Genomic DNA, 23,418 nt, shown 5'->3' on the forward strand with positions numbered 1-23,418 from the left:
GAAGGAAGCATGTTCCATGATGGTTATTTGACACCTAATTTAATCATAACCAGAAATTCTCTGACATAAATATCATTGTTGGAGGATTTAAGGATTTGCATAAAGTAAAGGAAAATATACTACAAGATATACTTTTTTTGGGGGGGAGGAAGGGTGGTGGAGATGATTGATCTGCCGATGGGGATGGGTGGGTGTAGCAGGAGCAGTGAGCACTCTATAAAATCTGGAGAGCTCCTAGCTTGTTCCCTGCTGTAGAGACAAGTGAAGCCATCTGGCCGCCATCTTGCCACTCCCGTTGTGTGTATTTAGCTTATGTGTTAAAGCGTTATATCAGATCAAACTTGCTCAAAGAGAAGTATTTCCTGACTTTTTTTTCCTTTCATTACCTCTTCTTATTTTCTCAACTTTACCCATATTCCTTACCTATCTTTACAGCGCTTCCCTTCACTGTTTTTGTTTTTTCCCCCAGTTCAATCTCTGATCTTTTTTGAATGGCTTTTTTACTACTATAATTATTTTTATTGAGATTATTTCAGCTTTTCTTTGTACAGGAAATCATATTTCGGACACCGTCCGGGAAATAAGCCGTTTACCGGGAAATATGACCAACCCTGATTTAAGAGTACTAATCAATATACTTGCACTCAATTTGAACTAAAATCATGTAGTTACAACAATCACGCTCATTTTGTCAATCTGTGCAAGTGGGTGTGACACGTCAATGATCTACATTGTCAACTGTACTTAGCCTTCGGTAAATGAAAATAACTACTGACCAAACTAGAACAATAACATCTTTCTCTCTTTCATCCCTCACTGCCATTTCTGCCATTTCCTTCTTTCATTTAGGCTACTGAGATTAATTTACTCTGTTCATTTTTCTTTTTGAATTTGAGCCTTTGAGCTTGAGCTCTCACAATCAAGATCAAACATGTCTAGACTTTGGCTTTGATCTAGTCTGGGACATTTCCATCGGAAATCTTAGTGTTCATCCCAGATATCAATGTCAGATTTTCAACAAAAACGGAAGACAATGAGACCAATTTTCTGTTTTTTTTTTCTTTAGCTCTTGCAAGCCATCATAAAATGCTATAGGGGGGTCCACGCAAATGGCACTGTGCACACACATGCAAAAATGATCACACACGATCAATACTCGCAGGTGAAATGTCCATCCACAACCACTGACATGACAGTTTGTAGAGTTCACTGCTGCACATGCAGGTATTTTTCTTGTAATTTTTCTCACCAACTACATAACTCGTCCAGTTTGGTGTAGCTTCCAGTAGTCTAAATGACTGTTCCTGTCCACGATGCAAGTGGTAAGATGGTGGCCAGATGGCTTCACTCTGACGAGCCTATGAGCTCTCCAGATTTTACAGTGGTGCTTCAAAGTTTGTGAACCCTTTAGAATTTTCTATATTTCTGCATAAATATGACCTAAAACATCATCAGATTTTCACACAAGTCCTAAAAGTAGATAAAGAGAACCCAGTTAAACAAATGAGACAAAAATATTATACTCGGTCATTTATTTATTGAGGAAAATGATCCAATATTACATATCTGTGAGTGGCAAAAGTATGTGAACCTCTAGGATTAGCAGTTAATTGTATATCGAGGGGCGGCACGGTGGTGTAGTGGTTAGCGCTGTCGCCTCACAGCAAGAAGGTCCGGGTTCGAGCCCTGTGGCCAGCGAGGGCCTTTCTGTGCGGAGTTTGCATGTTCTCCCCGTGTCCGCGTGGGTTTCCTCCGGGTGCTCCGGTTTCCCCCACAGTCCAAAGACATGCAGGTTAGGTTAACTGGTGACTCTAAATTGACCGTAGGTGTGAATGTGAGTGTGAATGGTTGTCTGGGTCTATGTGTCAGCCCTGTGATGACCTGGCGACTTGTCCAGGGTGTACCCCGCCTTTCACCCGTAGTCAGCTGGGATAGGCTCCAGCTTGCCTGCGACCCTGTAGAAGGATAAAGCGGCTAGAGATAATGAGATGAGATGTATATCGAGGTTGGTGAGCAGGAGCTGTTTGTTTGCTCTCTGCCTCCCTCTATTGGTGGCACAAAACCAATCTGGCTGTCTCCTGACACAGCAGTATTTTACTCACTGTTTACAGAGCAGCCTGGCAATTGTATTCTTTTCTAGGTTTAGTCAGAATTTACTGACTTTTTAACTTGTCTTTGTCTTTAAATGTATTTAATATGTTTTTGTTTGTTTGTAATCAGGACAGTCTGTCAGTTGATGAAGTGTCACACCGCAGCAGTGCTGATCTTGCTGTAAGTCCATTCTTTTTTTTTTTATTTTTAAATACCTGTCTGGATGTTTCTTGTTCTCACTGCTGTGTATCTGATGACATTTTGTTCCTCATCTACAGGGAAAATCAGGAGTGCTGAGTGGCTTTTTCAAACGCTCTCCCAAGCCTGCTCAGAACTGCGCTCACGGGCAGGTAGGAGAAACATCTGTACATCAGCAGAGCAGAGAAAACACCCTCCTCCTCTGTATTTCACTGATCAGAAGTGCATTTAAGAGTGGAACTGAGAGCAACAGAATTCACTTTCTATTCTAAGTTTTTATTTTAACTTTGCTAACTTTTCAGCTCAACCTATATTTACTTTTTTAAATGTATTTCAAATTCAATTTAACAAAACTGATGATAATAATAATAATAATAATAATCTCCTCTTCCTGTTCCTTTCACTTCCTGTTTTCATTCCCTTCCGAAAATGCAGGCCTCGATGCAATGTTGCATCTTGATTTACCCAGACAGGGGCACGAGGAGCACTGTAGGGAGACTGAGTGGCCCTGGAAGCCTCGGACTGGATGATTTTCCGCTGTGGTGTGGGTACACTCCAAGGCCTCAACCAACTCCAGGGGCAATTGAGGGGCCCTTATCCTGAACTGCCCTCATCCCAAACAGCCATGCACAGGGCTGGAGGAAGAGCCCACAACAACTGCTTCATGGTGACCTGCTCTGCGACCTGGGTGGCCGAGAGTGGGTCTAGCTAAAGCCACCTCTTGGTAGTCTTCAGCAAGGTGTCCATTTAGGTGCAGGGGTTGACATCAGCCTGATACAAACAGCAGTGGAACTCCTGCTGCAGATTGGTAGACTGACTTTTGCAGTACTCCTGAACTACCTCGATTTTCTTCTACTGGCATTTTAGTAACCCCCAAGCCAATGTGATATCCCAGGTGCTGTGGTTCAGTCAGCCCCAGCTGGCACTTGCAAGGTTTGATGGTGAGCCTAGCCGTCCTCAGCTTTTCAAAGACAGCCTTCACTCCTCACTCCAGGTGGATGAGTGTATGATGACCTTGTTGAGATATGCAACAGCAAACTCATGGTGGGGGAATAGAACAAGGTGCCGGAATATCGTTGGCACCCTGTGGATGCTAAAGGGTAGGAACCGGTACTGCCAGCGGCCGGACATCATCGAAAAGTTTGTTTTTGGCAGAGCTTCTGGTGTCAGGGCTACCTGCGAGTATTGCTTTGTTAGTTCAAGGGTTGGTACAAAGTGGGCCCTCCCCAGGCAGTTGATTGGCTCATCTTCTCTGGGCAGAGCATAGCTTTTGAAGTCTAAGATCTCGTTGATTTTCCTAAAGTTCTTGCAGAGTCTCAGACTTTTGTCGGGCTTGGGCACCATCACGATGGGGCTTGACCAGGGGTTGGTGGACTCTGATGCCATCTCGCAGTATTCTAGCCACCTCTGGGATGCAATAAGGGCGCTGTCTGACCACCACCCAGGTGTGTGTGTGTGTGTGTGTGTGTGTGTGTCTTGACGTCGTGTTGGATCAGGTGGGGCTGACCTGGTTCTGCTGAAAAGATGTCCTCAAACTGATCTAGCAGTTCTTCTAGGTCTTGTCACTGTCTGGCAGTGAGGTCTTCGCCCTGTTGAACCAGGGTGTGCCTTCAAGGTTCTGTAGGAACAGTCTGAGAGCAGTGGAAGTGGTTCTGTCCAGTGTTTTAGAAGGTTGATATGATGCACTTGAGGATATTTATCAGCTTGCTGCAGGCGGTAGGTGACAGGGCCGATGCACTCCACCATCGTGAACGGTCTACCAGTGGATGAGGGACTTGCAGATGGAAGCACCAGAAGGACATGGTACCTGGGCTGGAATTCTTGGGGTTTGGCAGGGTGGTTGTAGAGCCTGCTTTGCCTGGCTTGGGCCTCAAGCATGTGCTGACAGGTGATCGGTGCCACCTTGTTGATCTGCTCTTGCATCTATTGCACATGCTTGATGGTGGTGCAAAATGCAGATGTCTGTTCCTCCCAGGCCTCTTTCGCAACATCTAGCAAACCCTTGAGTCTTCTTGCAGACAGCAGCTCAAACTGCTTTATGCTGGTGGAAAGTTGTGGTCTCTCGCGTACCATGAATAAGATGTTTGGGAGGAGAAGATCCCAGTTCCTCCCATCCTCATCCACCACACACTGCAACATCCTCTTCAGGGTCTTGGTGTTCAACCAGACTGTCAGTTTGGGAATGGTATACTGTGGTGCAGACCGGTTTTACCTGCAGCAATCAGTGACTTCCATTATCACCTTCGACATTAAGGGTGTGCCCTGGTCCACAAGAAGGTCCTTTGGGAGGCCCACACATGAAAATAACAGGACCAGTTCTCTGGCAACATTCTTGGAGGATGATTTTCAGAGGAGGACTGCCTTGCAGTAGCAAGTGGCATAATCCACAATGATGAGGATGTATTTGTAGCCCCGGGTGGATTTTGGCAGGGGACCTACCAGATCCATGCCCACTCTCTTGAAGGGGACTCCAATGATGGGCAAGGGAATGAGTGGTGCTGAAGCAGGTTTCTTTGGAGCAGTGTTCTGCCACTGGGGGGCAGCAGGGGCAGAAGGTTTTAACCTCTGCATTCATCCCCGGCCAGAGGAATAAATCCTGGATCTTCTCCAGGGTGTTCTGCACCACCAGATGTCTGAACAAAGAGGGGGAATAGGGGAGATGCATTACCAGGTCTATGTTTGAGCAGGTAACAGTGAGTATCTTGGTGAACTGACCCTGACACCATGTGGTGATACAACAGCCCCTGATGGACAAGGAAGTAGGAGGCTGGGAAAGGCAGTGGAGTTGTTGATCCCTGCCCTTGATAAACCAAACCTGCCCACAGCAATATTTTAGTTGCTCATCCTGCTTTTGTTCTCTCCCCAAATTCCGTTCCTCAGTCATCTGCTGAAATGCACATGAGAGTGGATTAGTGACGATATCTTGGCTCACCTTCAGTGGCCCGGGCGTCGTCCTCATGTTCACCAGCCAAGCACACGTCGTGGGGCTGTATGCAGGGGTGATAGCGTTCCGGCGCCGCGCCGGATTTCCGGCGTACCGTGGCTGGGGGAAAAAAAAAAATCTAGTTCGCCCATTGTCCTGTGTCATTCTGAGATGCGCAGATAGACAGTAAAGGGAATTCGGAATTCCCTTTACTGTCTATCTGCGCATCTCAGAATGACACAGGACAATGGGCGAACTAGATTTTTTTTTTTCCCCAGCCACGGTACACCGGAAATCCGGCGCGGCGCCGGAACGCTATCACCCCTGTGTATGGGATGGGTTCCAGACCTCCAGTGCTGCCCACAATATCTCATCATCTTTATGGCAGGCAGGAGTTTGGGGAAGCTGGGCCAATTTTTCCCTAGGAAGAGAGGGATCGGGAGGTCAGGAATCATGCTGAGGGTCAGCATCCACTTGCCTCTTTCATTGCGGACCCGGACGTTGGTGGCAGCCACCTCTCATGCATCCCCACAGCCTCAGGCAGGATGGAGAGGTGGGCTAGGGTGATGGTACTGTCTGAGGCAAGCAGGGCTTGCAACAGATGTCTTTCCACCTGCACAGGGACACTCAGTAGCTGGGGTCTCTGGTGTGTGTGTGTGTGTGTGTGTGTGTGTGTGTGTGTGTGTGTGTGTGTGTATGTACCCCGCAGCCACTGAGCCAAGGCTTCTGGGCCAGGTCTGACGATGGTGTCTCAGGAGCAGTGGGCATGGGCACTACTCACAGGGGTGTAGACCAAGATAGTCGGGCTGGAGGCTTTAGAGTATCTCAATTTACCCAGACGGGGAGGAGGAGTTCTGGTAAGCCGAGTGGCCTCGGAGTGGGTGATATTTTTTTCTTTTTTATTTTTCTCATTGTGGTGAGGGCACACTGCAAGGCCTGAACCAACTCTGGAGTCATCTGAGGGGCCCTCATCCCAACAGCCATGAATGATGCTGGAGGAAGAACCTGCAAAAACCGCTCCACTGCGACCAGTGCTTTAAGTGGGCCGGACCGCACCGGTACGCAGTACCGCCACTTCTAGATTTTAACCCCTGGCATACCAGGACTTCTCACAAGCTCACAGTACCCTTTCCTGTCCTCTCCATATCAGAGTGTCTCTTGGTGATTTTATTATGACTTTTAAACTACGTTACCCAGGGTGCGCTATGCAAAGCTCGCCTCTCTCAGTGCTCGCGGGACTATGCGACACTCACTCACTTGTTCATGGAGAAGTCGGAAACAACAAACGGGAAAAATAAAGGCTCTTCAACAGTCAAATTCTACTGTGACAGAAAATGCAAGTGGGGAGCAACAAGCTAACACTAGTGCGTCTACTAACAGCAAAGAGCCTGTTGCTATAGCAATGCCTGTTACTGATACTCCAGCCAACTGTGACATTAACAATAACCTCCTTCAACATAAATGGACAGACTGTTGGTCAAAGGATCAAGTACAGTATTTTTTGCTCCCTGAATGCCTTGCTTACGTGTAAAGACAAAAAGCTTGGGTGTAAGATATGTAGCCAAGTTGGCTCACTTACTGTCCAAACACAACAGGGACTGGGGTTGTCAAGTGAGTGGAATGGATGTTTAATCTCTGCATTTGGTGCTGACAAGGCAAAACAACTTCATTCATTGTGCAAGAACATTAAAGAACACTGAGATTTGTTTAATTCAATTCAAAGATTTTTTTTTGTCAATTCACTATATATCCAGGACATGTAGGAGAATCGAAATGCCGTTTCTCTCTCACCTTACCTGTAAAATCAGATAAAAAAATATTTATATTAAGGGAAAAAAAATAGATAGATAGATAGATAGATAGATAGATAGATAGATAGATAGATAGATAGATAGATAGATAGATAGATAATGTAGGTAAAAATACACTCTAAAGTCAAACAATGTATAAAATAGCAGGAGTGCAAATAGAGTACAATATCTGTAATGGAGAAGGTGCTTAGAAGAGTAGCTTATGAGGTGTATATGAACAGTAGTGCAAATGAGCACTAGCAGCAGATACAACAGTAATGCAAATGATTGTAGTGTGATGTGCAAACAGATGAGAGTGAGTTTCTTGTGTGAATGAATGTGTTACAGACCAGGGGTAGGTAGTGGACAGAGTTCAGCATCCTGACAGCCTGGTGGATGAAGCTGTTTAGCAGTCTTGTGGAGCGGGCCCAGAGGCTCCAGTACCTTTTTCCCTGAAGGCAGGAGGCTGAAGAGTGAGTGTGAAGGGTGGGAGGTGTCACCAGCGATGCTGATGGCTCTGTGGGTGAGACGGGAGTGATAGATGTCCGTAAGGGAGGGCTGAGGGGGTATCAATGATCTTGCAAGCTGTGTTCACTACGCGTTGCAGAGTCTTCCGGCAGGAGGCATTGCAGCCTCCATACCACACAGTGATGCAGCCAGTGAGGACGCTCTCAATGGTGCCCCTGTAGAAAGAGCACATGATGGGGGGTGACTTGTGCACTCCTCAATTTGCGGAGGAAGTAGAGGCGAGTTTGAGCCTTCTTGGCCAGTGATGCGGTGTTGTTGGACCAGGAGAGGTCCTCAGCGATGTGCACCCCTAGGAATTTGGTGCTGCTCACCCTCTCCACTGCAGCACCGTTGATGGTCAGAGGGGGATGCTGTGAGTGACCTCTTCTGAAGTCAACCACAATCTCTTTGGTCTTCCCCACGTTCAGGAAGAGATTGTTGTCTTTACTCCACTGGACCAGTTGGCTCACCTTATTCCTGTAGTTGGCTTAATCGTTGTTAGTGATGAGGCCCACCACAGTAGTGTCATCTGCAAACTTGATGATGTGGTTGGTGCTGTAGATTGGTACACAGTCATGGGTCAGCAGGGTGAAGAGCAGCGGGCTGAGCACACACCCTTGTGGGGTCCCTGTGCTCAGCATGATGGTCCTGGAGGTGTTACTGCCGACCCGAACTTTCTGTGGCCTCCCTGTAAGAAAGTCCAGTGCCCAGTTACAAAGAGGTGTTGAGTCCCAAATGTCTGAGTTTTTGTATTGGCTACTGGGGAATGATTGTGTTGAATGTTGAACTGTAATCCAAGAACAGCATTCGCACATGGGTGTTCTTTGAGTCCAGGTGAGTGAGGGCTGGGTGTAGAGCAGCGGAGATGGCGTCCTCTATGGGCCTGTTTGACCTATATGCAAACTGGAACAGGTCATGAGAGGGAGGGAGGATGGACATGATGTTCTGCATAACCAGTCGCTCAAAGCACTTCATGATGATGGAAATCAGTGCTACGGGCCAATAGCCATTATAGCTGGATGGGAGGGCCTTCTTTGGCACTGGTATTATGGCTGTAGCTTTGAAACACGTGGGTACAACAGCTTGGTTCAGGGAGATGTTAAAGATGTCGGCGAGGACATCCTTGAGCTCCATGGCACAGTCCTTCAGAACACAACCAGGTATGTTGTCTGGTCCAGCTGCCTTACGTGGGTTGATCCTGGAGAGGGTCCTCTCCATGCTGGCTGGAGCCAGACATGCAGCCTGCTCGTGTGGGGGAGCAGTGGTCTTCTGTGCTGGTGTGTTGTTTTGTGTTTCAAAGCATCCAAAGAAGTCATTTAGGCAGTTTAGCAATGTGATGTGTGTTTTAATAAATTAATTTTGCAAAAATCAGCATTGACTTCCTATCTTTTATTTACTGTAGAAATTCAGAATGTATTACTTGATGATCAGCTGATACTGACCGCCCGACTCATATGCCAACAGGTGAATATGGGGAGTACTGGCACTTATTTTTTTTTCCACTTAAAGCACTGACTGTGACCCACTTGGAAACCTGGGTTGAGATCTGGTCTGGCTGAAGCCACCTCTTGGTAGTTCTCAGCAGGGCATCCATTTGGATGTGGGGGTTGATGTCAGCCTGACACGACCAGCGATGGAACTCTGCAGCAGCCTAGTAGACTGAAAACCCGCAATGGATGGGAATTTGCCCTTTTAGTTGCGGGTAGTTATCTGCCATTATCATCTCTGACATAATATTGTCATTATTGGAGGATTGTAGGAGTTGCATAAAGTAACCAAAAATATAGTACAAGATGTACTTTTTTGGAGAAGTGGAGGTGAGGGATCTGCCGATGGGAGGGAGGAGTTTGGGGGATTTATTGCACAAGCTGCTCTGTTTGAGTGCTCTGTCTCCCTCTAGTGACAGGACAAGGCCAGGCCAGTTGTCCCTTTACACAATACCGTTCATTTTTCCTCACTGTTTAAAGAGCAGCCTGGCAATTGTATTCTCTTCTATGTTTATTCAGAATTTGCTGACATTTTAACTTAATGATAAAGCAAGTTGTTTTCAAATGCATTTAATTTTTTTGTTTCTTTTTAATCAGAACAGCCCCTCAGCTGATGGAGAATCAAATAGCAGCAGTGGTGAACTTTCTGTAAGTCTGTTCCTTACTTCCTTCTCTTCTTTTTTAAAAATCTGTCTGGGTGTTTCTTGTTCTCAGTGCTATGTGTCTGATGGCATTCATTCCTTGTCTCCAGGAAAAGTCAGGAGGAGTACTGACTGGCTTTTTCAGACGCTTTCCCAAACCGGCTCAGAACTGCGCTGATGACCAGGTAGGAGAAACATCTGTACATCAGCAGAGTGGAGAAAACGCTCTTTGCCTGCATTTCACTGAACAGAAGTGCACTTAAGAGTGGAACTGAAACCAACAGAATTCAGTTCGAAAAGGACTTTAAAAAGATATTTTTCAGTAAGGATATTAGAGAAAGTTCACATTTCAGAGCTGGAGTCATTGCTACAGTAAAGACAAATACATGAATCTTAAATGAAAATAATAGTGTCCGTGTTTTTCTCCCCACATTCAGAGCAGCTGAACATGATCAAAAAAAAGTATAACACATGGTTCACTAGCAAAGCTTGTTGAAACTTATGTATTACAGGTTGAGTAATTTTACTTCGCTTGCAGGGGAAATGGAATGGAAGTCGCGAGGCATGTTTTTGTCAATAATCATCTGCCTGAAGGTGGTAAAAGTTAAATCCCACCCATATTCACATAAGAGCTTAGATAATGCTACTGAGAGGCGACAGTAACAATAAGTTGGGCATTAAAAAGCAACACTGCTTTAGTGGGATACAAGTCCACTTTTATCTTGTACCTTGGATTATTGATTTATTTAGAAGAATGTAAAGTACAGTACCCTACCTTTCCCATTTCACTTCCAGCTTTCATTCCCTTCTCTGAATAATTCAGTCCCTTTTCACGAGACTCAGCCTGTCTTCGAATGTCAGTTCTAGCAGTCATGTGGGACTGGGTTAAAACCGGGGTGTGTGTTTTGTGTTTCAGGGTGCTGGGAGCTCAGACATCATGGAGAAGAAAGCCAGAGGAAATGAAACCCCTCGTGTCCCTCCAAGACCCAGTGAGAAGGTACAGTGTGTTCCACTATAATGATAAAAAAACAGTGATTGTGAGGTTAATCAACTTTTCTGTTCATCAGGAGTTCAGAAACTCCATCACACCCCATCTGAGTGTGACTCCAGCTGACACTGATCATAATCAGGTATAGCAGAGGTTTACTCAGTCTCCTCATCTCTCTTGCTTTACCTTAGCCCACCCATTTTTTATTTTTAGGTTCACGGATTTTTTTCAACAGATTTCTGATAATGTCGGTCGAAATAAAAATAAAATTGTCCTTGTCTGTTTTTTTCTTTTTTTTCGCACGGCAAAATTTCAGTGTCTGATTAAGATGATAAAATAATTTAAATTCAAGAGGCTCCCTTCATGTATATACACACAAAATAATTCTATATGTAAATTAAAAAATCAAAATCATCAGTTCATTCCATCTACAGGCAAGCTTGCATGCTACCAGCACAAAATAGAAATGCTACCATCACCAATACAAGAAAAAATAAACCTACCTGACCATATTGTCCAATTTCTGTTTTCCTACATATCAATATTTATCATAAATAAAAAACATTACGGGGCGGCACGGTGGTGTAGTGGTTAGCGCTGTCGCCTCACAGCAAGAAGGTTCTGGGTTCGAGCCCCATGGCCGGTGAGGGCCTTTCTGTCCGGAGTTTGCATGTTCTCCTCGTGTCCGCGTGGGTTTCCTCCGGGTGCTCCGGTTTCCCCCACAGTCCAAAGACATGCAGGTTAGGTTAACTGGTGACTCTAAATTGAGCGTAGGTGTGAATGTGAGTGTGAATGGTTGTCTGTGTCTATGTGTCAGCCCTGTGATGACCTGGCGACTTGTCCAGGGTGAACCCCGCCTTTCACCCGTAGTCAGCTGGGATAGGCTCCAGCTTGCCTGCGACCCTGTAGAACAGGATAAAGCGGCTAGAGATGATGAGATGAGATAAAATATTACACACATTATTACACACACATATATATATTGTGTATCTTAATATCATAAGATATATCTTAAATCTTATGCAGATTAGTTATGATGCGATAAACTGACAAATCCAGCCGATCAGCTGGAATGAGTCTGACCAATCCCGCGGTGCATGCAGTCTGATGTTTCTTCAGTTCCCTGCTCACAACTGTTTTGCCTGATTTCATGTTTGAAACTTTGCGTGGTGAACAGATTAACAAACAAAAAAGTGTCACATTATTTGGTGGTCACCCTGGCATGGCGTACTATTCCTTACTTGCAGCATATCACAAGCACACATTACGATTGCACGACCGTAGTTTAGTATCTCATGAGAAAGTGTTGGAGCATGATGAAAACAAAACACAAAATTATTGGCTGTGCTGGATCAAGTGCTATTCTGTTAGCAGACAGACTGATAACACACCAGCAGAGCAAAAGGTGACACAGGCACAACTGGTTTTCTCTGACTGCTGCTTAGAACTTTGGGAGCCTGGTGAACTACAGGAACTCATGTAGTTTAGACCTCAATTGTATGTAGAGTGACCTGCATTCAATAACAGACTACAAAGGGAGGAAAAACAGTGATGCACACTCTGCTTGCTTTGAGGTGAACAATACCCACCCAGGTGTAAGACTTCCTGTCGAGCAAAATGGCTGTCTGCTGGTCATACCTGTGCCAGATGTCTCCACTTCCTTCAGAGTGACAGTTGTTGTTTTTTATTTATTTTTACATTAATCTAAGCAGCCGAGGGTGAAGGGCCCAGCAGGGACAGCATGGTGTACTGGGACTGGACCTTACATCCTTCTGACTAGTAGACCAATGACTTGACCAATGAGCTACCACAATTTTGGGCAAATATGAACCATCTCCAGTTTGCACATCACTCTAAAAGGTCTATGGAGGATGCTATTGCCTTTACAATACACACTGCTCTCACACAACTAGAGAGAAAGAACAAGAAAAATCCTGCAACCTCAGAGGTGTGAACTAAACACAGTTGATTTTTATACTCTGAATGTGGAGCTCAGAAAATCCACTTGAGTAGCTGCGTAACCCGACTGAGAATACCAGGAACTTTCCCCATGAAAATACTGATGTATCTGAAAGACTAGAAATCCACTGATGAAATGACTGACTGTGTGTGTGTTATACCAGATGGAAGCTCAGGCAGTTGGCCAGCGCACTGAGGTAGAGCATGTTTACTTTACAAGTTCATCAAGTAAGAATAATAATTGGATAATAAATGTGTAGAAACTATAATTTGTCGGAATATTTAAATGAACCCAGGTGGTGATGGAGCCTTGAGATTTCTCAGATCCAAGAAACTTCAGTTTGCTGATTAAATAATGCATTAAAATGTTTAGTGTAATATTTATACATGCACTCAACACTGCATGTGTGAAATGTGTGTAACAGGACGACAGTGACGAGTGTGTGAACGAAGCAGCTGCTGCAGTCGAGAAAGAGAAAGTACTGGTCTAATCATCATGTCTTCTACATTTCTGTTCATTTCTCTTGGAGAATTTAATATTATTTTTATTTAGTTAGTTAGTTATTTTTAATAAAAAAAAGATTAATATTGGTTGATTTGTTTATCCACTAAAGCCAAAGAAAAAGAAAGTAAAGAAAAAGAAGAATCCCTTCATGCTTCATGTGACAGCAAAGGTAGGGGATAAACTTTCTCTGATGGTTTTGTGGGTTTTTCATTTGAAAACCGGAAACTGTCCACCATTGGATTTCTGATTTGACATAAAATATGATAAATTAAACTTGATGTACATGCATGAATTCGATGAGGTATTTTTGTATACAGAACTAAAATTAAATATTGCATTGTTTACTTGTGTACAGTTTTGTACACCAAATCACAAATTCTATCGTGGATTGTTTCTGATTGTGAAAATAAAATAAAAAATGCTGTTCGAGTTATTTAAGTGCCATATTTTCCTTAACGACAGTCATGAGTAGAAGACTGCGACTATCTGAGCCTGATTTCTGCCCTAAAATAATTTGAGTTCTGTTTCATGTAGAGCATCATAACATCACGGGTGTTGAATAGCGCAATATAACTAATTATGTATCAGTATTATGTCTGAATTTATGTTCATTTATCTTACAGAACTGAACTGTACATGCAGCATCGTGTTTGTTTAGTAATTTATTCAGTTCAATAAGTTTTATATTTATTTCTTTATTTCAGAGTAAAATGATTCAGAAGAAGAGTGGAGAAGATGGCACTGAGGCTTTAGAGGTATTCATAGAGGGGGGATTTTACTGACTTTTACTAAAACAGAGGGAAAATTTCAGTCTTTGGTTTAGCACATTTTGAACACTGAAAGTAAATTGGGAGGGGGAAAAAGTCTGAACACTTGATCATAAATCCAAAGCTGGTACTTAATTTTCACCACTATTTTAAGTGACCATACCTTAATTAAATTAAACTTTCCATAATGGAGCCAAATCCAGATGTCTTGGGGCTGTAAAGCTGCTGAAATTTGCTTTTCTTTTATAACTTTGTTCACCTCCACACTGCCACATGCACAGCTGTAGATGTTTGTTCATTATTCAGAAAATTTTCTTCCATTTCTCTTTTGCTTTGATTGTTTCTTCCATATCCTGCTTCTCTATGGAGAAGTTAATTACAAACCCTCAGCCTGAGCACAGTAAAAAAGTTGTCTTTCATACACTGAACTCACTTTTTCATGTCCCTCCAAGGCCCAGTGAGGAGGTACAATGTGTTACAGTATAACTATGAAGAAGAGAGATTGTGATATTAATCAGTTGTTCTGTTCATCAGGAGCTCAGAAACATCATCACACACCGTCTGAGTGTGAACCCAACTGACACGAATCATAATCGGGTACAGCAGAGATTTGCTCGGTCTCTTCATCTCCTTCTGTTACCCCACATTCACACTAGCAAGAGACAAAGTGACATTTTGTGCATGTGAGCGAAACAGCGCTGTGATTTCAGTAACCTCTGAGTACCATTTTCTTAATTCTATCCAAATTCACCCTGATTTGTAACAAACAAACGGATAGCGTTAATGTTTCCTCAGACTTAAGCTATGGCACATGTGGTGTAACATTTCTTCAGCTCCCTGCTCACAACTTTAGTTCCTACCTGCAAATAGTTCCCATTTATTTATAAGCGTGATCTAATCTCATCCTGTCCTCTACGACGTCTCGTTAAATGTGTCCTTTACATTGAAGCAAGGGCACCCTCCAAGGCCTCAACCAAATCCGGTGGCAACTGAAGGACCCTTACCCCAGATGGCACACATCCAGAACAGCCGTGCCCAAGACTGGTGGAAGAGCCCGCAACAACCACTCCCCGGCGACCCACTCTGCAACCTGGGTGGCTGAGAGCTGAACCCACCTCTTGGTAGTCCTCAGCAGGGTGTCCATTTAGGTACAGGGGTTGACATCAACCATTGGTGGAACTCTGCTGCAGACTGCCTTTGGCCTTTAAGTTGCAGGTAGTCATCTGATGAGGCTGGGGGAGTGCATCGTATTGCAGCTGGGCCTCCCCAGTCAGCAGAAGAGCCAGGATCTGGGGCCACTCGTCCTCCGTCCAGCCCTCCCTGATGGCCATCTGCTCAGAGGTATAGATGTAGGCCTTGACGTTGTCTGCAGGGGTGAGCTTTGGCAGCAGATGAAGGGCCTCTTGGTGTGGGTCTGGACGACGGTCAGAGAGTGGTGTCATTCTGGCTTGATGGGGCAGCAGCTCATGAGTGGTAGCCTACAGGCCTCGGCTAGCTCCTGGGTCACCTGCTGCTGCTGGAGGCTGGCCTCCTAGCAGTGTCCAAGAAATGGCTTCATGTGGGGGTGCCGTGTTCGTGCCCAAGTTTTCCATCACTGTAGCAATCTATAGCGGCCGACCACAGGCACAGACATGAAAGTAGAGGAATTCAAGTGCCTTTTATTTTCAGTGTAGAGATTCATGGGGGAATACAGGAGTGTGTGTGTGCAAGAGAGATGGGGGGAGGATCAGGTGTAGTGAAGTTAGGAGGGAAGCAGGATTCTAATGTTCACTTGGGAAAGAGTCAAGAGTGGAGGAGCCAGCTGAGCTGCAGATCTCAGGCAGGTGTGAAGGTCAGAGGATCGGCTCTCCACGATCTTCGCGATGGTGGCTGGAGTGAAGGAGCCAGGAGAGTTCTCACTGGTCAGGGGATGTCTTTGGCGACAGCAAGGTAGCCTGTGGGGGGTGGGGACATCAGCATTGTTGCACATTTGGAGTTTCATTGGCCTGTTTGTGAGGCAGTGCCTTCTTATACTCTCCTGGCTGCTCATGGGGGATGAAGGGAAGTACCGCTTAAGCTGCTGCAGCTGTATGCAATTGGCTGGCTCTGCCCTGTGGCCATGCTGTGTCTTGTGGTCAAAACACTGGTGCAGGAAGCAGAGCTGTCTTTTCAGCACTGTCAGGGCAGTAGAGCAAGGAGCAATGTGATGTAGCGGCGAGGGGTTTCTTAAACTACCATCACACTTCCCTTTCCCTTCGGTCAAAAGTGTGTGTGTGTGTGTGTGTGTGTGTGTGGTTCAGGATGCTGGGAGCTCAGACATCACCGAGAGGCAGGAGAGAGCAGACAAAGCCCCTCATGTCCCTCCAGGACCTAGTGAGGAGGTACAGTGTGTTACAGTATACCAATGAAAAACAGAGATTGGGGTGTTCTTGATGTTAATCAGTTTTGCCGTTCATTAGGAACTCAGAAATTCCATCACAACCCATCTGAGTGTGACTCCAACTGCTGCTGATCATAATCAGGTACGGCAGAAATTTACTTGGTCTCTTCACCTCTCACTTTACCTTACATAATACTGGTGAGTGATAAAGCAACTGTTGATCATTCATTTCCTATGTAGGTTGTGTGTGACACCAGAGTTGCAACATCTAAATTGAGCATTTCTCTTAACTGTTATGCAAGTTAGTTATAATGCGATAAAGTGAGGAATCAAACAATCAGCTGGAATGAGTCCAACCAATCCCATGGTGTGCATGGCCTGATGTTTTACTTGATTTCATGTTTGAAACTTAGTGTGGTGAACAGATTAACAGATGAATGGAAAGGGTGTAGCATAACTGATGGTCACCCTGGCAATGACGTACTATTCCTTACTTACAGCATATCACAAGCACGCATTATGATTGCACGACCATAGTTTAGTATCTCAATAAAAATTGTCAGAGCATGATGAAAGGGAGGGAAAAAAACCCCCACAAAAATAATTCAGTTTGTCTACTAACACACCAGCAGAACAAAAGATGTCTCAAGAGACACAGATGTACTGGGTTTGTCTGACTACTTCTTAGAACTCGGGGAGCCTGTTGAACTACCGGTACAAGAACCCTCATGGTTTAGACCTCAGTTGCATGTAGAGTGACCAGCACTCGATAACTGACTACAAATGGAGGAAAAACAGTGAGGTATGCAGTGATGTCCACCTCATAAGCAGATGAGTTTAACGTGCACACGGCTCATTTTGAGGTGAACAATACCTACCCAGCTGTAAGATTTCCTGAAGAGCAGAACAGCTGTGCCAGATGTGTTCACTTTCTCCAGAGCGACTCACAGAAGTGAAAGTTTTATTACTTTTTTTTTCTTTTTTAAAAATTCTCATTTATACAACTAAGCAGTTGAGGGTTAAGGGCCCAGACATGAACCATCTCCAGTTTGCACATCACCCTAGCAGATCTGTATAACGAGTCAATTGCTGTCTGGTGCCCCTTTGACTATTTTAGCCTTTAGACCGAATCCCATTTCACCCCTTGGACCAACCCCTTGGCCCTTCCCCTCCATTTTGCGCGTTCACGTGAAGGGGTAGGGGTATCCCAATCCCAGTTAACGCGGAGGAGTAGGGGAAGGGGTAGGGCTTCTGTACCCCTCCAAACGGAGATTTTCCTGGAGCTGACTCCGAACGAAGGGGTTTGAGTGATTTCCCACAATGCCATGCAGATTTCAGCGAGATTTCATGCGGATTTCAGAAAGATGGCGGTTCCCGCGGCAAAAGATTGTCATAAATGTATTTTCTCCATTATTTACGTGTTTTAAGTTGTTATCCAGAGGAAACACGCCGCTTGATTCGCTTTCGAGCTGAGAATGAGCAGCGATTTCTGAAATCCAAGCTGCTGCTAAAAAGCTTTGGGAGTGAGTATTGTTTTCGGTTGCTTGACTGCATACGTTTTGTTCTGTTATTCTCGCTTTTATTGTTTACGAGTGTTCTGACACCTCATTCTGTCGGATGTGGTGCACGAAGCGCCAAAGATATCCCATTCAGTGGTGTTAGTTAACAAATCACACCCTGCCAGCAGAGATTTCTGGTTCTGGCTCTGACTGTAGCGGCTGGTCGCAGCCAATGACGCATTTGGTCGCGTTTTGCTAACGTAAACGCTGACGGAGGTACGCGATGACGTATGCGATCGTTGAAGGGCTATCCCAATACGTAGGGGTTGAATTTCAAGCCCTATCCCTTGTAGCTCAGTTTCAAGGGGAAGGGCCAAGGGGGAGGGGGAGGGGTAGAAATTAGAATTGGGATTGGGCCTTAGTTTCTCAAGATGATGGATATGATAAATACACAGATTGAAGTTAACAGCTTAAATTGAGCCAACACTATTAGAAGCTGGAGGAATGAGCTGGAGAATGCAAGAAGGATGGCCATCAAGTGAAGCACCTAGGTCCCTTCAAGGGCTAAGGCATGCTAAACCAGAACCAACAGATCTATGGAGGACGCGATTGCCCTTACAATACGCACTGCTCTCACACACGTAGAGAGAAACAAACAAGAAAAATCCTTCAACCTCAGAGGTGTGAACTAAACACAGTTGATTTTTATACTCTTAATGTGGAGCTCAGAAAATCCACTTAAGTAGCTGCGTAACCCGACTCTGAATACCAGGAACTTTCCCCATGTAAATACTGATACATCTGAAAGAGTAAAAATCCCCTGATGAAATGACGTGTGTGTGTGTGCGTGTGTTTGATACCAGATGGAAGATCAGGAAGTCAGCCAGCGAACTGAGGTACAGTATGTTTACTTTACAAGTTCATCAAGTTACAATAATTGGATAATAAATGTGCGGAAACTATACTCAGCAAAAATAAAAACTTGACACTCATTATTTTTCAAATAGTGTTTAGAAACTTTTCTTGAAAGAGTTCTTGTTGTGATTATGGTTAAATGCATTGTCAAGGGCATTACGTCACACATTCATTCTACTGGTCGGGCCTACGTAGCACGTGCGAGAGCACTGCACGCTAAAATCACGTTTCCACGTGACATAAGTGACGTGACCTATTGATACACGTGCAATTGATCTCACGGTAGCAGAGTAGAGTGTCATCTCAGCAAAACAAGGTTTTATGGTTAATTATTCGTTAAATTGCAATGCCACGACTGTCAAACATTCAGCGTGAACGTGCCATTGGCATGCTGAATACGGGAACATCCGTCACTGACGTTGCGAGGGTTATGGGATGCAGTCAACAGACCATCCATAATCTCCAGACACGTCTCCATCAAACTGGCACCACAGGAACCACTGGAACCCTCCACAGAACTTGCAGGAGCTTGGTGCCATGTTGGTACAAATATGGCGGCGCATTCCCCAAGCTGTCTTCAGACGCATCATCCAATCCATGAGGAGACGTTGTATCGCAGTTGTGAACGCCCATGGAGGACACACCCGATATTGACATGATTTCATTAAGTTGTGACTCACAGTTTTTGATCATGGACATTGTCGTCGCATTTCCGGTGGAATCGATTCCATGACAAACATGATCTGTATGCTATAGCATCTTTAATGACAAGATAATTGAATACAATCGTTATTTCAAACCTATTTTCCAAAATGTTCAAATTATTGACTTTGAAACGAGTGTAAAGTTTTTATTTTTGTTGAGTTTATAATTTGTCGGAATATTTAAATGAACCCAGGTGGTGATGGAGCCTTGACATTTTGCTCAGATCCAAGAAACTTCAGTTTGCTGATAAATAATGCATTAAAATGTTTAGTGTAATATTTTCACACTCTCTCAACACTGCACGTGTGAAATGTGTGTAACAGGACGACAGTGACGAGTGTGTGAACGAAGCGGCTGCTGCAGTCGAGAAAGAGAAAGTACTGGTCTAATCATCATGTCTTCTACATTTCTGTTTATTTCTCTTGGAGAGTGGTGTTGTTAAAGATTAATGCTGGTTTGTTTATCCACTAAAGCCAAAGAAAAAGAAAGTAAAGAAAAAGAAGAATCCCTTCATGCCTCATGTGACACCCAAGGTAGGGGATAAAAACTTTATCTGATGTTTTTGTGGGTTTTTCATCTGAAAACTGGAAACACCCTGCTATTGGATTTCTGATTTGACACACAATTTTAAATAAAATAAATGTTACAAATTAAAGTGGATGTACATGCATTAATTCGATGAGGTTTTTTTTTTAAATACAGAACTGAAATTAAATACCAGATTGTTTATTGTGTACAGTTTTTATTTTTTTTAATACATTAAATCATATCGTGGACTGTTTCTGATTTCGAAAAGAAAATCAAATGGTTGTTAGTTATTTACGTGCCGTATTTTCCTTAACGACAGTAATGAGTAGAAGACTGCGACTATCTGAGCCTGATTTCTGCCGTAAAATAATTTGAGTTCTGTTTCATGTAGAGCATCGTAACACCATCACGGGCGTTGAATAGCGCAATATAACTAATTATGTATCAGTATTATGTCTGAATTTATGTTCATTTATCTTAGGTGGTGTTTACATTAGACTGTATCAGCGGATCATCAGATTAACGTTTTTAAAACGATTCGCGTGCACACAGCAACGCCAATACACAATTCGCGTGCACACAGCAACGCCAATACACGGATACGCTAATCACACGACTAATTAGACGACACATCACATGATCCCAGTGCATATCGGGCATGCGCAAGTCACTCACCACTTGCAAGTGGAAGGATGGCAAGCGAACATCTTCTCCAGCAGATAAACACACCTGGCTGTGATGTTCATGTTCTCACTGAGTTTAAGCGCCTGAAGGAGGTAAATAAGTTGAAATGTGTAAATAAACCTCAGTGCGGCTCAGCGCTTCCTCCTGCGCTCCAAATCACTCCGCCCTGAACAGCGAGTGCCCTCTGGAGGGTGCGCACTCCGGCCCTGCGCAGCTCACAGAGCGCGCGAGTGAAGCGCACGAGCAGTGATTGATTCGGGACTGAGCCGCTGTGTGTGTGATCCCAACGCCAGTGAATCAGGAAGGTGGATGTCACAGTGACGTTGTCCAATGACGACGTCAGCTAGAGCTCAGCACTGCGTTTCCTCGTTCCTCAATGTTTACACAGCACCGGATCAGATACGAACTGGGTTGAATACATGGGCCCTGGCGGATTCAAGTTGTTCCGCCTGTGGAGTTGTTTCCCGGCGTTTTAATGTGAACGGACAGTGCATCCGCGACAAAAACGAGACGGATACGGTCTAATGTACAGTAAACACCACCTTACAGAACTGAACTGTACATGCAGCATCGTGTTTTGTTGTTTAGTAATTTATCCAGTTCAATAAGTTTTATATTTATTTCTTTATTTCAGAGTAAAATGATTCAGAAGAAGAGTGGAGAAGATGGCACTGAGGCTTTAGAGGTATTCACAGAGGGGGGATTTTACTGACTTTTATTTAAACAGAGGGAAAATTTCAGTCTTTGGTTTAGCACATTTTGAACACTGAAAGTAAATTGGGAGGGGGAAAAGTCTGAACACTTGATCGTAAATCCAAAGCAGAGACGGTACTTCATTTTCACCACTATTTTAAGTGACCATACCTTAATTAAACTAAACTTTCCATAATGGAGCCAAATCCAGATGTCTTGGGGCTGTAAAGCTGCTGAAAGGGATTTTGTTGTTGTTTTTTTTGTTTTCTAAACTTTGTCCACCTGCACACTGCCACATGCACAGCTGTAAAACATTTGTTGATTATTCAGGAAATTTTTTTTCCATTTCCTCATTTTCTCTCTTGCTTTGATTTTGTTTCTTCCATATTCTACTCGTATTGGTCCCACATTGTCACTGACTCTGTGTTTTATAGGTTTTTTTCTGGTGCATTCTGTTCCAACTTGTTCACTAAAGTCTCCCTATAGATTCCATAAATGGAAATGTAGGCGGGTCATTGAATGTGCATATGTCAAAGGTAGCACTTTTGATTGGCTGTACTTTTTAAGATTATAGCATGTGTATGTGGTTTTTGTGATGTAAAAATGAAATCTACATAAATCATAATCAGATCTTTCCTCACGTTTTAATGTGATATAGCAACCAAGATAATTTAACTAAAAACCTCACATTTTAGTCACAAAAAGGAAAGGAAATATGGCAAAAATGTTGAACGACAATGACCACGCCAAGAACTGGATGACCCTGATGAGAAGAAAACTTACCAGGGAGGCTGCAAAGAGACTTTCAGCAATATTAAAGGAGCTGAAGGAATGTCTGGCAAGTACTGGTGGCCACTCCCTGCATGTGACCGCAATCTCTTGTGAAGAATACATGTTGAGACAATGGGGTAGGGTGGGAAAGACAAATGAGTTATGGTCTGATGAGACTAATGTAGAACTTATAAACTTCTAAAAGGTATGTTTTGGACATAAAAACAAAACAAGAATAGCGTACCCATAATGAAGCATGGTGGTGGAAGTATCATGCTATGATTCTGCTTCTCTTCAGCTGGGACTGGGGCTCTATTCAAGATAGAAGGAATTGTGGATTGCTCCAAATACCAATCTATTTAGGCACAAAAGCTGCAGGCCTCCATGATAGACAGATGAAGATGAGGAAACATTTCACCTTCCAGTACAATAACAACCCAAACTACAAATCTAGGTGAACAAAGGACCAACTTCAGAAGATGATGATCAATATTTTGGAATGGTCCAGTCAGAGCCCTGATCTAAATCCTATTAAAAACCTGTGGAATGACTAGAAGAGAGCTGTGTACAGGAGACCTGCTGACTATCTGATGGATCTGGACCATTCTTGCAAGGAAGAGTGGAATAAATTTACCAAATGAAGATGGTAAGACTCCTTAACCAAAAACACTGGGTGCTGAATTACAATCAACCAAAAATCTTAGTTACGTAAGGGGTGTGCATGCTTGTGCAGGTTTTATTTCTTTCCCTCAAGCATTTCTATTTGTTTTTCACGTGAATGTTGGTTGCTAGACTGAGAAAACTGCAATGTCCTCCAAGAGGCAATTTGTGGTACAGCACAGAACATATAGTACAGAAACATTAAAAGCATCAAATAAAAAGAAACAAGAATAATCCAAATCATCTATATCGCATTAAAGCTGGAAAATGATCTGATATTCTTCTTGGTTTGATTTCATTTATTGTTATTTTTTATTTCCCCAAACCTGCAATTTTAACAGGAGTCTGTAAACTGTTGAAATCCACTCTGTCTTCAAGTAACTAATGGTGAATAAGATTGCAGGAAATGTTATTTTCGGAAGTGCATTTATAAAACTATACCTTTACAGTGCCTTCCACGATTAATTGCCGCCCTTTGTAAAAGATGAGTAAAAAGGGTTAGAAAAAAAATCCACCAGTTTGTGAAGTCGGTTCATCTCGCATTGAAAAAATGGGAAAAATCTAACCTTTAATCGAAATGAATTTATTCAGAGGAAAGCACATCCCTTATCAAGAAATAATTATTTTCAACAAAAAACACGTCACTATTATTGGCACCCCATATTTAATATTTTATACAACCTCCCTTTGCCAGTAAAACAGCATGGCGTTTTCTCCCATTACATTTTATAAGGTTGGAGATGCAGAG

The 23,418-nt window shown here is 43.7% G+C and overlaps 1 protein-coding gene across 5 annotated transcripts in view; it reads left to right on the forward strand.

The window, feature by feature from the left end:
* Positions 1 to 23,418, forward strand: part of LOC132890631 (nucleolar protein dao-5-like) — a 47,838-nt gene that overhangs the window by 18,094 nt on the left and 6,326 nt on the right. For 4 of the 5 annotated variants that reach the window (XM_060927675.1, XM_060927685.1, XM_060927695.1 and 1 more), the window contains exons 8-23: positions 2,221 to 2,271; positions 2,370 to 2,441; positions 9,594 to 9,644; positions 9,748 to 9,822; positions 10,554 to 10,634; positions 10,705 to 10,767; positions 12,749 to 12,781; positions 13,010 to 13,063; positions 13,199 to 13,258; positions 13,794 to 13,844; positions 16,136 to 16,216; positions 16,295 to 16,357; positions 18,578 to 18,610; positions 19,658 to 19,711; positions 19,808 to 19,867; positions 21,181 to 21,231. In XM_060927675.1, coding sequence (XP_060783658.1) covers positions 2,221 to 2,271; positions 2,370 to 2,441; positions 9,594 to 9,644; positions 9,748 to 9,822; positions 10,554 to 10,634; positions 10,705 to 10,767; positions 12,749 to 12,781; positions 13,010 to 13,063; positions 13,199 to 13,258; positions 13,794 to 13,844; positions 16,136 to 16,216; positions 16,295 to 16,357; positions 18,578 to 18,610; positions 19,658 to 19,711; positions 19,808 to 19,867; positions 21,181 to 21,231 — 933 coding nt within the window. The remainder of the gene's footprint in view (positions 1 to 2,220; positions 2,272 to 2,369; positions 2,442 to 9,593; positions 9,645 to 9,747; positions 9,823 to 10,553; positions 10,635 to 10,704; positions 10,768 to 12,748; positions 12,782 to 13,009; positions 13,064 to 13,198; positions 13,259 to 13,793; positions 13,845 to 16,135; positions 16,217 to 16,294; positions 16,358 to 18,577; positions 18,611 to 19,657; positions 19,712 to 19,807; positions 19,868 to 21,180; positions 21,232 to 23,418) is intronic. The other variant, XM_060927712.1, reaches the window with a different exon arrangement.

Source organism: Neoarius graeffei, chromosome 1 (genome assembly GCF_027579695.1).
Source record: "Neoarius graeffei isolate fNeoGra1 chromosome 1, fNeoGra1.pri, whole genome shotgun sequence".
NCBI lineage: Eukaryota > Metazoa > Chordata > Actinopteri > Siluriformes > Ariidae > Neoarius > Neoarius graeffei.